The sequence below is a fragment of the Pongo pygmaeus genome, chromosome 7 (assembly GCF_028885625.2).
Source record: "Pongo pygmaeus isolate AG05252 chromosome 7, NHGRI_mPonPyg2-v2.0_pri, whole genome shotgun sequence".
Taxonomy (NCBI): Eukaryota; Metazoa; Chordata; class Mammalia; order Primates; family Hominidae; genus Pongo; species Pongo pygmaeus.
In genome coordinates this window covers 30,229,115-30,243,748 of record NC_072380.2, presented here as the reverse complement: position 1 = coordinate 30,243,748, position 14,634 = coordinate 30,229,115, and the positions used below count along the sequence as shown (strand labels likewise).

The following is a 14,634-nucleotide window of genomic DNA, read 5'->3' as shown; positions in this document are numbered from 1 at the left end:
TCTCAGCACTCAGAACATAACACAGTGAGGGTCTTGATGAACAGAGATGGCAAAGATTTGTAGTGGCCTTGGTGGGGCGCAGTGGCTCACGCCTGTAATCTCAGCACTTTGGGAAGCTGAAGCAGGAGGAGCTCTTGAGCCCTCGAGTTTGAGACCAGCCTGGGCAACATAGGGAGTTGCCATCTCTATTTAAAAACACGCACACACAAACCCAAAACTTGTAGTGCCTTAACCAGAAGGGTTCTATACTTTCTGTCACCATACTCAGTATCTCAGAGGAGACAAAGTAGATAAATGGGGTTTCCCAGAGTTGGGAATAGTCAAAGAGACTCTGTCTCAAAAAAAAAAGAAAAAAAGAGTGCTTTTTATAGGCGCACTTCTGGGGAGCTGTCTATGGGTGTGTGCAGTTGATGAAAATCCTTTGAGAGGTACACTTTAGATGTGTGCAAGTTTCCATATATATGTTACACTTCAATATATATATTTTTTTGAAACAGGGTCTGGCTCTGTCACCCAGGCTGGAGTGCAGTGGCACGATCTTGGCTCGCCGCAACCTCTGCCTCCCGGGCTCAAGCAATCCTCCCACCTCAGCCTCCCAAGTAGCTGGGACTACAGTAGCGCACAACTATGTCTGGCTAATTTTTTTTATTTTTTTGTACAGACAGGGTTCTGCCATGTTGCCCAGGCTGGTCTCGAATTCGTGAGCTCAAGCGATCCAACCTCCTTGGCCTTCCAAAATGCTGAGATTACAGCCATGAGCCACCGTGTCCAGCCCCGTAATTTTTTTAAGTGACTACTCTTCATGATTAGAGAAATGCTTATGAAGGAATGTTAAATTTAAAATAAGAACTTGGTTAACAAAGCCTTTTAACATGCAATCTGGTCTCAAAATCTATCTCCCCACTGATGGCCAGGGGTAATTTCTACTCCTCTGATTGGTTAAACCAGGACGTCTACTTCCTTCTTTTTCTATTTGCATTCTGTAGAGAATGATTCATTTCTCTGGACAGTAGTAGAAAGAACATTTATCTGGACAGTAGAAAGTGATTTGTGGGAATTGATCTAACGAAAGAAGTTGGAGCCAGAGATGTAGACTGGAGCCCTCTGTCTGCCCAGAGGACAGCCCGGATCCAAGATGGGCAGAAACAGAGAGGTGGTGTCTCCTTCCAGTCCTGTTTCTTTTGTTAGATCTTAACTCGTTCACTTCCCAACCCCTGCCCCCGCTGCTCCCTCCCGTTTGGCAACAGTTTCCCTATCCTTCGTTACCCATTCTGTTACTTCCAAGACTCTGCCCATTGCTCCTGAGTTCCCTTTCCTACATGACTGGTAGTACCTGCTTATTGACACCCCACCCCCTCTTTTTAAAAAATTCAATCACTACCCTTCTGGAATATCCTCTCATTAATGTGCTCTGATCTTACTTCCAGATCTGGATTTGATGTTTTCCTTCTCTTGCTTGATCTAGAAGTAACCCTCAGGTTACCCCTGCTTTTTGTCTTGTTCTGGCCCATTTATTGGCCCAAGCAGAATACATATACGTGTGTGTGTGTGTGTGTGTGTGTGTGTGTGTGTATTTTATTTTTTTTGAGACAGGGTCTCACTCTGTCACCTAGGCTGGCATGCAGTGGCACAATCATAGCTCACTGCAACATTGAACTCCTGGGCTCAAGCAATCCTCCCACGTCTGCCTCCCAAGTATAGAATAGTATTTTGATGAATCGTGCCTATCCTTACAAATGCACGGACGGGGCCAGCTGTCTCTGTCTTGCAGGCAGTGGCCCTGGACAAGTGAACTCAATTCTGTGGACCATGTACTAGAGCTCAGTAACCCATGGAAACAGCACCCAGTGGGCACACACCTCCTGACCTCTGGCCTCCCACTTTCATCAGCCGAATCACTCTGAGAGGTTTGGCAGCTCTTTCAGGTCCCCAGGGGATCTCATTCATTTGTTTGAAAATAGTGTCTGAGAGTTTGGTGATTAAGAAATCCCTAAGAGGAGGGTAAGCTAGGCCATGAAAACCATCAAGCTCAGGATGCTGGCAAAGCTTAATAAGAAAATGTTTAGCAGAAAGCTATAGCATTAGCCTTTCTAAGAGCAGCAAGAAACTATAGCCTTCATTATTTATAGATTGAAAAGGCATCATCACCTAGGAAGTGTCATGAGAACTCAGGATATCTGTCAGCATATCTGTCAGCATATTATTTTGTATTTTCTTTTTTTTTTCAGACACAGTCTTACTCTGTCACCCAGGCTGGTGTGCAATGGTGCCATGTTGGCTCACTGCAACCTCCACCTCCTGGGTTCAAGCGATTCTCATGCCTCAGACTCCAAAGTAGCTCGGATTACAGGCATGTGCCACCATATCCAGCTAATTTTTTTGTATTTTTAGTACAGATGGGGATTTGCCATGTTGGCCAGGATGGTCTTGAACTTCTGGCCTCAAGTGATCCTCCTGCCTCAGCCTCCCATAGTGCTAGTCTGGCCTGTCAACATATTATTCTGAATATACTACCCTCATAGTGCAGCCCCATCCTTCTGAATCATAGCAGCTACTAAGCTGGGCTGGCCTCCTTCTTAATCTGTAGACAGTTGTCATGATCAACAGGCAGCCAGTGGCTTTAATATATGTCCCAGGTTTAGCAATCCACTCCAGTAGTTAAACTTCTCCATAGGAGACAATCCAACCTTGGCCTTTTTCTATCCATGTAGTTTCATAAAGCAAACCACAGGAAGGCTTCACTGATACACATTCAGTCTGTTGATTCATCTATACTGGATTCATCAATTCCATGAGAACTTGGAAAAGGAGGCTGGTATGGTTTGAATGTGTCCCCTAAAGTTCAAATGTTAGAAACTTAATCCTCCGTGCAGCAGTGTTGGGAGATGGGGCCTAATGGAAGGTACAGTCTTGTGTCACTTAATATGGGGACACATTCTGAAAGATGCATTGTTAGGCTATTTTGTCATTGTATGAACATATAGAGTGGCCTTACACAAAGCTGGATGGTCTAGCCTGCTACACACCTAGGCTATATGGTATAACCTAGGGGTCTCTGACTCCCACTGCTGATCTACGGCCTGCTAGGAACTGGGCCACACAACAGGAGGTGAGTGGCAGGCAAGATTATAGATAGATTATGGGCATTGCAATGACCAATTGCAATCATTAGTAATTATACTGATTAGAATGCCAACTATCAGATAGTACATTCAAATCACTTACAACAGATTCTTCACAGATTTATAACATAGAAGATGGTTCAGAAAACTTGATTCTCCATAGTCTAAGAGTTCAGTACTAAGAGGTGAAGGGATAGTGATTATACTTTATGTGAGCTTTTTCCAAATGTCTAAATGCATCTATTTCCAAAACATTTCAAAGGAAATGATAGACTAAAATGGCCGTGACTACTTTAGCATTTTCTTCCTGATAATGGCTGATTTGGATGTTAGCAAAGCCATCTCATGGGGAAGCAGTCTGAACCCCTCTCCTGGAGGCAGGAGTTCTGGCCCTGTCCCAGTTCTAGCACAGGCCAACTGTGGGACCCAAGCAATTCCTTCTGGGCCCCAAGTTTCCTAGTACGCCAAAACAGGATGTGGATAAAATATTCCTTTTAGAGTATTTAATTTTAAAACTGAAGGCATTATGATTGTATAAGTGCTCTATTAATTTTTCAACACATTAAGCGGAAAAAGTAAGGCATCCATCTCCCAACCTACCTCTATTCATCCAAAAGAATTTTATAGAAAGCAATGGAAGAAAATCTGCTGAGTGCTCAAGGTTCTTTATAAACACCTGGCATTTCCTATTATGTTCCTTCCATTTGTTTTCTATTGTATAAAAAGAACAAAGTGATATTTTTGTGGCTCATCAAAAAACTGAGAGTCGACAATAGTTCTTTCCTACTAAGAAAACACTGTTAACTTCTTTGACTCTTTCTTTCCTGAATAGTAGGTTTAATTTCTTAGCCTATATTTGGCAGCTCATAACAGTCAGATACTTGTTAATCTGTTTTGGCTCGTTTCCAGGGACAATCATAACAACAGCTAGAGATGCCAGATTATTTCTAAGGAAGTATTTTTGTCTTGCTTGGTTCTTGCTGCACCTTTTTCTTCAGAAACACCTTTTAAGTTACAACAAGTGAGATAATTATGTATGTATGTTTTCCTTGCAGGGAATTTGTGCAGTTCATAAGATTCAAGTGATACTTTGGTTTAGTTTCGTGGCCAATCTGGATATGTTACATCGAGTGCCTTAGGTGGATTCATTAGCCTGAGGACATGTGAGGTGATGTTTTCTGGCATTCTGAACTTACTAAAGGAATGCTTTCCACAACTTTGCTTCTAAATTGTTTGTTTAGAGCTTAGATGACATTTCCCTGTAGAAAGAACATTATGTTAACTCCTAATGGATGACACTCATGGTAATGACCTGAATTCAAGGGAACATGTTGTTTAGGATTGAAGAGAAGAGCAAAGGTAATTTCCTCCCCATTTCTTAAATATGCAGCTGACCCTAAGTACATTTTATTTTTATACTTTTTTCTGTTTATATAGTTATGTAAATAACTATATAATAAATTATATTTATGAACTATATATGGACTTTGTTTAGATCTTGATTCAAATGAACCGACTTTGAAAGGATATTATAGGGAAATTTAAACACTAACTGGATAGTAAAGCTTTATTGTTAACTTTTTCAGGTGTAATAATCATATTGTGATTTTTCTTAAGAATAAGGAAGGGTCACATTTTAGAGATATTCACAGATTAAATGATACGTCTTGGATTTGCTTTAAAATAATCTGAGTTAGAGAGAATGGAGAATACATGGATGAAACAGAACAGCCACGTGCTCAGAATTGTTGAAACTGGTTGATTGGGAGTTCAATGTATTCTATTTTTTATAGGTTTGAAAATTTATATGAAAACAAGTGTGCAAGAGACTACTGGGTAGATAAGGAAGAGGGAAGTCAGATACAGGAATTTCCATTCCCCAGTTCCTAATGAAAAGATCAAAAACTGCAAAAAATCATTGTGGCCCCAGTGACCCATCCCGTCTTCCGGCATCCTCATCATCCCACATTGAATCAAGGTTGGTCTGTGTGATGAATATTACATGACAGAAGTGATGGTATGTCACCTCTGAGATTAGGTTATAAGAGACAGTATGAGACTAACAATCTTACCAACTTTGTGTTTTGGTGGTTTCTTCTTCACTGCACTCCAGGTACAATGGCCTTGCTATCTTCTGGGAAAAAAAAAAAAAGCATATTCCTCCCTTTGAGCCTTTGAAATTGCTGGTCCTTCTATCCAGAATGTTCTTACCCAGGTCTCTATGGAGAGAGATGCTGCTCCTTTACATCATTCATGTCTCTGTCCAAATGACATCTTGCCAGAGAGGAACACCTTGTCTAAAATAAATCCCATTCCCATGCCATCATTCCCATCTCCTCACTCTGCTCTATTTGGTTCATTTACTTTTCATTGATTGAAATTATGTTATTTATTGTTTGACTAAATGAATAAATTACAGGTCTGGATAGAGCTTCCTAAGCAGGAATAAGTATAGACATGGGAACCATGCAAACATATGTCATACTTGAGGTTTATATGTGTGTATATGTATGTGTGTGTGAGTGAGAGAGAGACAGAGCGAAAGAGAGAAATGTTAGTATGACATTAGAAAACCTGACATATTTAGGAATAAATGTAGTAAAATGACTGTAAGACTTGTACTTGGAAAACTATAAAACACTGCTGAGAGATGTTGCAAACCTCAATAAATTGAGAGATATACCATGTTCATTGATTGAAATACTCAACATTGTTGTGGCAGATTGCATTTTCCAAAGATGGACACCATAATATATTCCCTCCCATATGCTTTTCTTACAATGTAACATTAACACTCTTCCCATTGAATGGTCTATGGTCATTCCCCTTGAACCTGGGGGGACATTTACACAACTGGGTTGACCACTAGAGTATGGCAGAAGTGATGCTTCGTGACTTCTAAGGTAGGTCATAAAATGTCTATACACTTCTGACTGGTTTTCTTGGGATGATTCATACTCTTCGAATGGATGTAAGAAAGCCACATTGCCATGGAGAGGCAGAGTTTTATATGGAGAGGAGCAGAGACCCCTGGCCTTCATACTAGCTGAGCTCCCATTTAGACATCCAGCACCAATTGCCAGCTATGTAAGTGAACCATCTTGGGAGATGATCCACCAACCCCCAGCTGACACCATGTGGAGCAGACAAACCCTTACTGTTAAGACCGGACCAAATTACAGATTTGTGAGCTGAACAAATGATTATTGGTTTAAGTCAATAGGTTTTGGGTGGTTTGCTGTGCTGCAATAGATAACTGTTACAATTGTTAAGATTCATTCTCCCCAAATTGATCTATAGCTTCAATGCAATCCCAATCAAACTCCCAAAAGTTTTTTTGAGAGAGAGTCTTGCATCGTTACCCATGCTGCAGTGCAATGGTGCGATCTCAGCTCACTGCAACCTCCACCTCCTAGGTTCAAGGGATTCTCCTGCCGCAGCCTCCCGAGTAGCTGGGATTACAGGCATGCAGCACCACACCTGGCTAAATTTTTTTTGTATTTTAAGTAGAGACGGAGTTTCACCATGTTGGCCAGGCTGGTTTTGAACTCCTGACTTCAAGTGATCCACCCGCCTTGGCCTCCCAAAGTGTTGGGATTACTGGCGTGAGCCACCATGCCCGGCCCTCCCAAAAGTTTCTAAAAATAGAAATTGACAAGCTAACTCTAAAGTTTATATGAAAATACTAGACTGGGTGAAGTGGCACAGGCCAATAATCCCAGTACTTTGGGAGGCTGAGGTGGGAGGATTGCTTGAGGACAGGAGTTTGAGACCAGCCTGGTCAACACAGTGACACCTTGACTCTACATAAAAATCTTGAGTGAATTTTTGAATACAGAGTAAAGTAGGGGTCCAATTTCATTCCTTTGCATGTGGATATCCAGTTATCCCAGCAGAATTATCTTTAAGAGATGATTCTTTCCACATTGAATTACCTTGACACCTAAAGTTAAATTTTTTTTTTTTTTTTTTTTTTTGAGAGAGAGTCTCGCTCTGTTGCCCAGGCTGGAGTGCAGTGGCATGATCACGGCTCACTGAAACCTCGGCCTCCTGGGTTCAAGCGATTCTCCTGCCTCAGCCTCTTGAGTAGCTGGGATTACAGGCGCGTGCCACCACGTACAGCTAATTTTTTGTATTTTTAGTAGAGATGGGGTTTTACCATGTTGGCCAGGCTGGTCTCGAACTCCTGACCTCAAGTGATTTGCCCGCCTTGGCCTCCCAAAGTGCTGGGATTACAGGGGCGAGCCACTGTGCCAGCCTAATTTTTTTTTAAAGATAAAAAGAAAACAAAAAAGAAATCACTGGAATGCTTGGGGGAGCAGAAGATAAGGAGCTCTCCACCAGCTTTCCTGTTAGACCCCACACCCCTAATCCAGAGGCCAGGACATTTCTACTGCCATCCAGAGGCCAAGAAACCACTGCCAGAATCACATATCCCCGCATCGGGTAAAAAGCAGTGCAATGGAGTCTCGTCAGCCCCAGAAAAAACACACCAAAGCCCTCATACCACTGCTGGCAGAGGAAGGATGTCTTTTGCTTTCCTTCAGGTTTCCAAGTCATCTCATGAGTTTATTTTATTAACAATATCTAGGCTGGGTGTGATGGCTCACACCTGTAATCCCAGCACCTTGGGAGGCTGAGGTGGGCGGATCACTTGAGCTCAGGAGTTGGAGACCAGCCTGGCCAACAGGGCGAAACCTCGTCTCGACTGAAAATACAAAAAATTAGCCGGGCATGTTGGCGGGTGCCTGTAATCCCAGCTACTCGGGAGGCTGAGGCAGGAGAATCACTTGAACCCAGGAGGCCAAGGTTGTGGTGAACCGAGATGGCGCCACTGCACTCCAGCCTGGGCAACAGAGTGAGACTCCATCTCAAAAAAAAAAAAACACCAAAAACCAAAAACCAAACAAAAAAACCCCAAAACGACAAACAACAAAACACACAAAACACAATATGTAGATGAAACACAGAACCCTGGAGGTAAGGGAATCGAGTAAATGTAGTTTCAAGGCTCCTGAGATAAAAGGGGATGGGAATCAGTAAACAATATACAGCTTATCAACCAGTCCCAGAAGAACAAACGCTATATGATTCCATGTATAGGAGGTACCTAGAGGAGTCAGACTTACAGAAATAGAGTAGAATGGTGGCTGCCAGAGGCTGGGAGGAGGGGGAATGGGAGTAGTTTGTCATGCAAGATGAAAAAGTTCTAGAGATCTGCTGTATAGAATTATGCGAGTATATAACAATACTGAAGTGTACACTTAATAATTTAAGACGGTATTTCAGCCAATCCTGTTTGAAAAGAAAAACAAAACAGTTGGGTGTGGGGGCTCATGCCTGTAATCCCAGCACTGTGGGAGACTAAGGCTGGTGGATCTACTTGAGCCCAGGAATTCAAGACCAGCCTGGGTAACATGGCGAAACCCCATCTCTAAAAAGAAATACGAAAATTAGCCAGGCATGGTGGCTCATGACTGTAGTCCCAGCTACATCGGAGGCTGAGACAGGAGGATTGCTCAAGCCAGAGAGGCGAAAGTTGCAGTGAACTGAGATTGCACCACTGCACTCCAGCCTGGGTGACAGAGAAAGAACCCGTCTCAGAAACAAAATTAAACAAAGATGGTAGATTTCATGTTATGTATTTTGTTACCACAGTTAAAAAAAATATACATATATATGTATATGCATATACAAATACATACAACTTATTAAGCGACCATTTACATTTTGCCCTCTTTATATTTTACAACTAAAAGAGTATCATGTAACATCTCATGCACGTGCAGTCTTATGATAGTTCTTATTCTTCTATTTTTCCCCAAATGGCTGGGGGAGATCTGGATCCATGCTGTTCTTTTATGTTTGTTATGGAGGAAGCAACTGTTAACAGATTTTCCAACTCAGAATCTGCTTCAAAGGGATGAGCTATTTGGACACTTTTCAGAAACTTGCTTGGGGCAAAAATCATTAGTAATAATGACAATCAATTATAATTTTATTATTTTATCTGAGGTAGTTTAATGGCAGCATTAAAAACATTTATTTATTTATTTATTTATTTATTTATTTATTTAGAGATGGAGTCTCACTCTGTTGCCCAGTCCGGAGTGCAGTGGCACGCTCTCGGCTCACTGCAACCTCTGCCTCCCAGGTTCAAGCGATTCTCCTGCCTCAGCCTCCCTAGTAGCTGGGATTACAGGCATATGCCACCACGCTCTGCTAGTTTTTGTATTTTTAGCAGAGACTGCATTTTGCCATGTTGGCCAGGCTGGTCCTGAACTCCTGTCCTGAAGTGATCTGCCTACCTCAGCCTCCCAATGTGCTGGGATTATAGACATGAGCTGCTAGGCCCAACTTAAAAGCATTTTTATAAAAAAATCATGAAAAAATTCTCCATATTTAAAAAATACCTAGTTAATATTTTCATATATAGCTGTTATGGGCTGAGTAGTATTCCCCTAAGATTCATATCCTAACTCCCAGTACCTCAGAATGTGACTATATTTGGAGAAAGGGCTTTAAAGATGTAATTAAGGTTAAATGAGGTCATTAGCATGGTCCCTCGTCCAATATGACTGGCATCCCTCTAAAATCAGACAATTAGGACACAGACACAAAATAGAAATTGACAAGTGAATTGTAAAGTTTATATAAAAAAAACTAGATAGGGTGCAGCGGCAGCTCACGCCTATAATCCCAACACTTCTGTGTGAGGACACAGGGAGAACGGGCCATCTGCAAGCCAAGGAGGGAGATTGCAGGGAAAAGAAAGAGGCATCAGACTGTTACTGTGTCTGTGTAGAAAGGGAAGACATAAGAAACTCCATTTTGACCTGTACCCTGAACAACTGCTTTGGCCTGAGATGCTGTTAATCTGTAACTTTGCCCCAACCTCGAGCTCACAAAAGCACATGTTGTATGGAATCATGGTTTAAGGGATCTAGGGCTGTGCAGGATGTGCCTTGTTAAAAAAATGTTTACAGGCAGTATGCTTGGTAAAAATCATCACCATTCTCCAGTCTCGATAAACCAGGGGCACAATGTACTGCGGAAAGCCGCAGGGACCTCTGCCCTGGAAAGCCGGGTATCGTCCAAGGTTTCTCCCCATGTGATAGTCTGAAATATAGCCTCGTGGGATGGGAAATCCCTATGAATGGTCTGTGCTGAGGAGAATTAGTAAAAGAGGAAGGGAGGCGAGACATGTTGGCAGCAATGCTGCTTTGTTATTCTTTACTCTACTGAGATGTTTGGGTGGAGAGAAGCATAAATCCGGCTTACGTGCACATCCAGGCATAGTACCTTCCCTTGAACTTATTTGTGACACAGATTCCTTTGCTCACATGTTTTCTTGCTGACCTTCTCCCCACTATCCCCCTGCTTTCCTACCACATTCCTCATGCCGAGATAGTGAAAATAGTAATTAATAAATACTGAGGGAACTCAGAAACCGGTGCCGGTGCAGGTCCTCCGTATGCTGAGCGCCAGTCTCCTGGGCCCACTGTTCTTACTCTATACTTTGTCTCTGTGTCTTATTTCTTTTCTCAGTCTCTCGTCCTGCCTGACGAGATATACCCACTGGTGTGGAGGGGCAGGCCACCCCTCCAGGAGATCTCAGAAAAAACTGAACCTGCTGACACCTTACTGTTGGACTTTCAGCCTCCAACAGTGAGAAAATAAATGTCTTGTTGTTTAAACTACCCAGTCTGTGGTACTTTGTTATTGCAGCCCTGGCAAATTGATATAATAACCTTCCAGCTTTTTCCACATGTACACATGTATCTGTATGTACATATATTAATATATTTATGTTTTTCTGGCCAGGCATGGTGGCTCACACCCATAATCCCAGCACTTTGGGAGGCCAAGGCAGTTGGATCACTTGAGGTCAGGAATTCGAGACCAGCCTGGACAACCCAGTCTCTACTAAAAATACAAAAATTAGCCAGGTGTGGTGGCAGGTGCCTGTAATCCCAGCTACTTAGGAATCTGAGGCAGGAGAATCGCTTGAACCCAGGAGGCAGAGGTTGCAGTGAACCAAGATTCTGCCACTGCTCTGCAGCCTGGAAGACAGAGCGAGACTCTGTCTCAAAAAAAAAAAAACCAACCAAACCAAAAAATATATATATATATTTTTTTCCCAAACAGTAGATTCACACTAATTTCTATTTTATAGCCTGCTTTTTAAACTTTATGTCTATAAGCATTTTTCTACAATGTAATTTTTAATAACCACCTAATATAGTCATAGTTGATTTAATTGATCTTCTGCTAACTTTCAGATTTTAAAAATTTTTTGTAGAAACAGGATCTCACTGCTGTTTCCACCATCTTTCCGCACCACCACAATGGCGCGCGTGAATGTCCTGGCTGATGCTCTCAAGAGCATCAACAATGCCAAAAAGAGAGGCAAACGCCAGGTGCTTATTAGACTGTGCTCCAAAGTCATCGTCTGGTTTCTCACTGTGATGATGAAGCATGGTTACATTGGCGAATTTGAAATCGTTGATGATCACAGAGCTGGGAAAATTGTTGTGAACCTCACAGGCATGCTAAACAAGTGTGGAGTGATCAGCCCCAGATTTGATGTGCAACTCAAAGATCTGGAAAAATGGCAGAATAATCTGCTTCCATCCCACCAGTTTGGTTTCATTGTACTGACAACCTCAGCTGGCATCATGGACTATGAAGAAGCAAGACGAAAACACACAGGAGGGAAAATCCTGGGATTCTTTTTCTAGGGATGTAATACATATATTTACAAATAAAATGCCTCATGGACAATAAGAAAAAAAAAAGAAAGAAACAGGGTCTCACTATTTTGTCCAGGCTGGTCTGAAACTCCTGGTCTCAAGTGATCCTCCTGCCTCCACCTCCCAAAGCACTGGGATTACAGGCCTGAGCCAGCACACCTGGCCTTAAGATTGTTTTGATTTTTCAATACCATAATTAGTAAAGCGATGACCATCTTCTGTCTCTGATTAATTCCCTAGGATTACAATACAAGAAGTTAGTAGGTCAAATGGTATGCATATTTTGAAGGTGTAAAGGGGAAAAAAAAACATTTTTTTTCCTCTACTCACACATCTCTCAATACTTCTGATCACCAAATGTATGGTTTTTTTTTCTCCCCCACACTGACCAATTCTCCAGCACTAGCTGGGTGTCCTATAATTCAATTCATGTCTGATACTGACTACCTGGAGTTAGCATCAGATCCCACATGGTGAGGGCCCAGTCCCACAAGATTGTCCCTCCCTTCAGATGCAATCACAAGTAGTAGGTCTCCAGAGAACCCACAATGTCTGTCTGACTTGGCTACAAATCAGAGGTTCCCACAACCCCCTTCTTGGGTTTGACCATTTGCTAGAGCAGCTCATAGAATACAGGAAAGTGCTTTACTTTATTACCTGTTTACCCTAAGGGACACAACTCAGGAACAGAAGGACATTTATCACATAAGACAGGGGTCCCCAACCCCCAAGCCCCGCAACCCCCAGGCCAGGGGCCAGTATCAGTCCATGGCCTGTTAGGAACCGGGCGGCAGAGCAGGAGGTAAGCAGCTGGTGAGCGAGCATTACTCACTGAGCTCCACCTCCTGTTAGGTTAGTGGTGGCATTAGACTCTCACAGGATCACGAGCTCTATTGTGAATTGCACAAGCGAGGGATCTAGGTTGCGTGCTCCTTGTGAGAATCTAGTGCCTGATGATCTAGAGGTGGAACAGTTTCATCCCAAAACCATCCCCTGCCTCCCTGTCCATGGAAAAACTGTCTTCCACAAAACCAGTCCCTGGTGCCAACAAGATTGGGGACCGCTGACCTAACAGACCGCAAAGATGTTAGGAGCTATGTGCCAGGAAATGACAGTAGTAACCCATTTTCTTTTTTTTTAAGACAGGGTCTCACTCTGTCACCCAGGCTGGAACACAGTGGTATGATCACAGCTCACTGCAGCCTCTACCTCAAGGCTTAGGTGATTCTGCCACCTCAGCTTCCTAGGTAGCTGGGACTACAGGCATGTGCCACCATACCTGGCTAATTTTTTGTATTTATGTAGAGACAAGGTTTTGCCATGTTGCCCAGGCTGGTCTCAAACTCCTGGCCTCAAGCAATCCGCCCAGCTTGGCCTCCCAATATATTTCTTATTATATCACAATATTACAGAAGGCTTTTAATATTTACTACCAAATTACATTTTAGAAGGTTGAGACCAACTACTTACACTCCCACCTAAAATCTATGAGAGTGATCATTTTCATATGTACTACCTGGGTATTATAATTTCTTAGAAACACTGGGTATTCTAATCTTTATAGATCTTTATCAAATTTATGGGTAATATAAAGTATCATATTGATGTTTAAATTTCATTTATTTGATTACTAATGAGAATAATGCCCCTTCCCGCACTCTTTATTTGCCACTTATGGGTTTTTATTCAGAAATTGTCTGTTTATATATTTTGCTATTTCTCTCTTGGGCCTTTTGTCTTTTCCTTATCTATTTGTGAGGTTTTAAAGCATTCTCCTAAGCCTGGGCATCATGGTGAAACCTTGTCTCTACAAAAAAAAAAAATTAGCCAGGCATAGTGGTGCGTGCCTGTAGTCCCAGCTACTTGGGAGGCTGAGGTAGGAGGATCACCTAAGCCCAGGGAGATCAAGGGCGCAGGATTAGATGAAGGTATGCATTTTTGGTAAGAATATCATGGAAGTGGTGTGCTTTTCAGTACATCATATCTAGTGGTACATGATATAGATTTTTTTTTTTTTTAAGATGGGGTCTGGCTCTGCTGCCCAGGCTGGAGTGCAGGGGTGAAATCTTGGCTCACTGCAATCTCTGCCTCCTGGGCTTAAGCGATCCTCCCACCTCAGCCTCTGGAGTAGCTAGGACCACAGCGGCACCACATCCGGCTAATTTTTGTATTTTTATAGAGATGAGGCTTATCATATTGCGCAGGCTGATCTTGAACTCCTGCTCTCTAGGGATCCACCTGCCTCTGCCTCCGAAAGTGCTGGGAATACAGGCGTGAGCCACCGCTCCTGGGCCACAGTATTTATATCAGAAAAAAGTCAAATACTGTACATGAGTTTCAGGAGCAGGAGAGAAATAAGGGAAGAGTTGTATAAAGAAGGGCGGTCGACTGTCTTGCTGGCATTCACATTCCCCCATGTCTTGAGGTCAGGTGTGGCTGTGTGACTTGCTCTGACAATGAAAGGGGAGTAGAGGAGGTGCGTGTGACCTCCAGGCAGATCTAACAGCCACCATGGAGGCCTCCATGCTTGTTCCCAAGTCTGCCAAAAGACGGACAATGCTACTGATAGCCCAGGTTCCTCAGACAATATTCCAGTAGAATCACAGCCAATCTGTGATACATTGAGTGAGAAATAAACCTTTGTTGTTAGCCCTGAGATATGGGAGTCGTTTGCTGCTGAAGCATAATTGAGCCCATCTGGACTCCATCAGAGAGTTTTCCAACTCGAATAAATGTCCACAATGGGCCATGCAGGGTTC

At 42.7% G+C, this 14,634-nt stretch overlaps 2 protein-coding genes across 2 annotated transcripts in view; one reads left to right on the top strand and one right to left on the bottom strand.

The window, feature by feature from the left end:
- LEPROTL1 (leptin receptor overlapping transcript like 1) overlaps positions 1 to 14,634 on the bottom strand; it is a 44,007-nt gene that overhangs the window by 9,089 nt on the left and 20,284 nt on the right. The gene's annotated exons all lie outside the window — the stretch shown is intronic.
- On the top strand, positions 11,471 to 11,900 carry LOC129042228 (small ribosomal subunit protein uS8-like). The gene has a single exon (XM_054497949.2). The coding sequence runs from the start codon at positions 11,471 to 11,473 to the stop codon at positions 11,861 to 11,863; it is 393 nt and encodes a 130-aa protein (XP_054353924.2). The 3' UTR covers positions 11,864 to 11,900.

Coding starts and splice junctions, on each gene's coding strand:
- LOC129042228 (XM_054497949.2), top strand. CDS start 11,471: ATGGCGCGCGTGAATGTCCTGGCTGATGCTCTCAAGAGCATCAACAAT.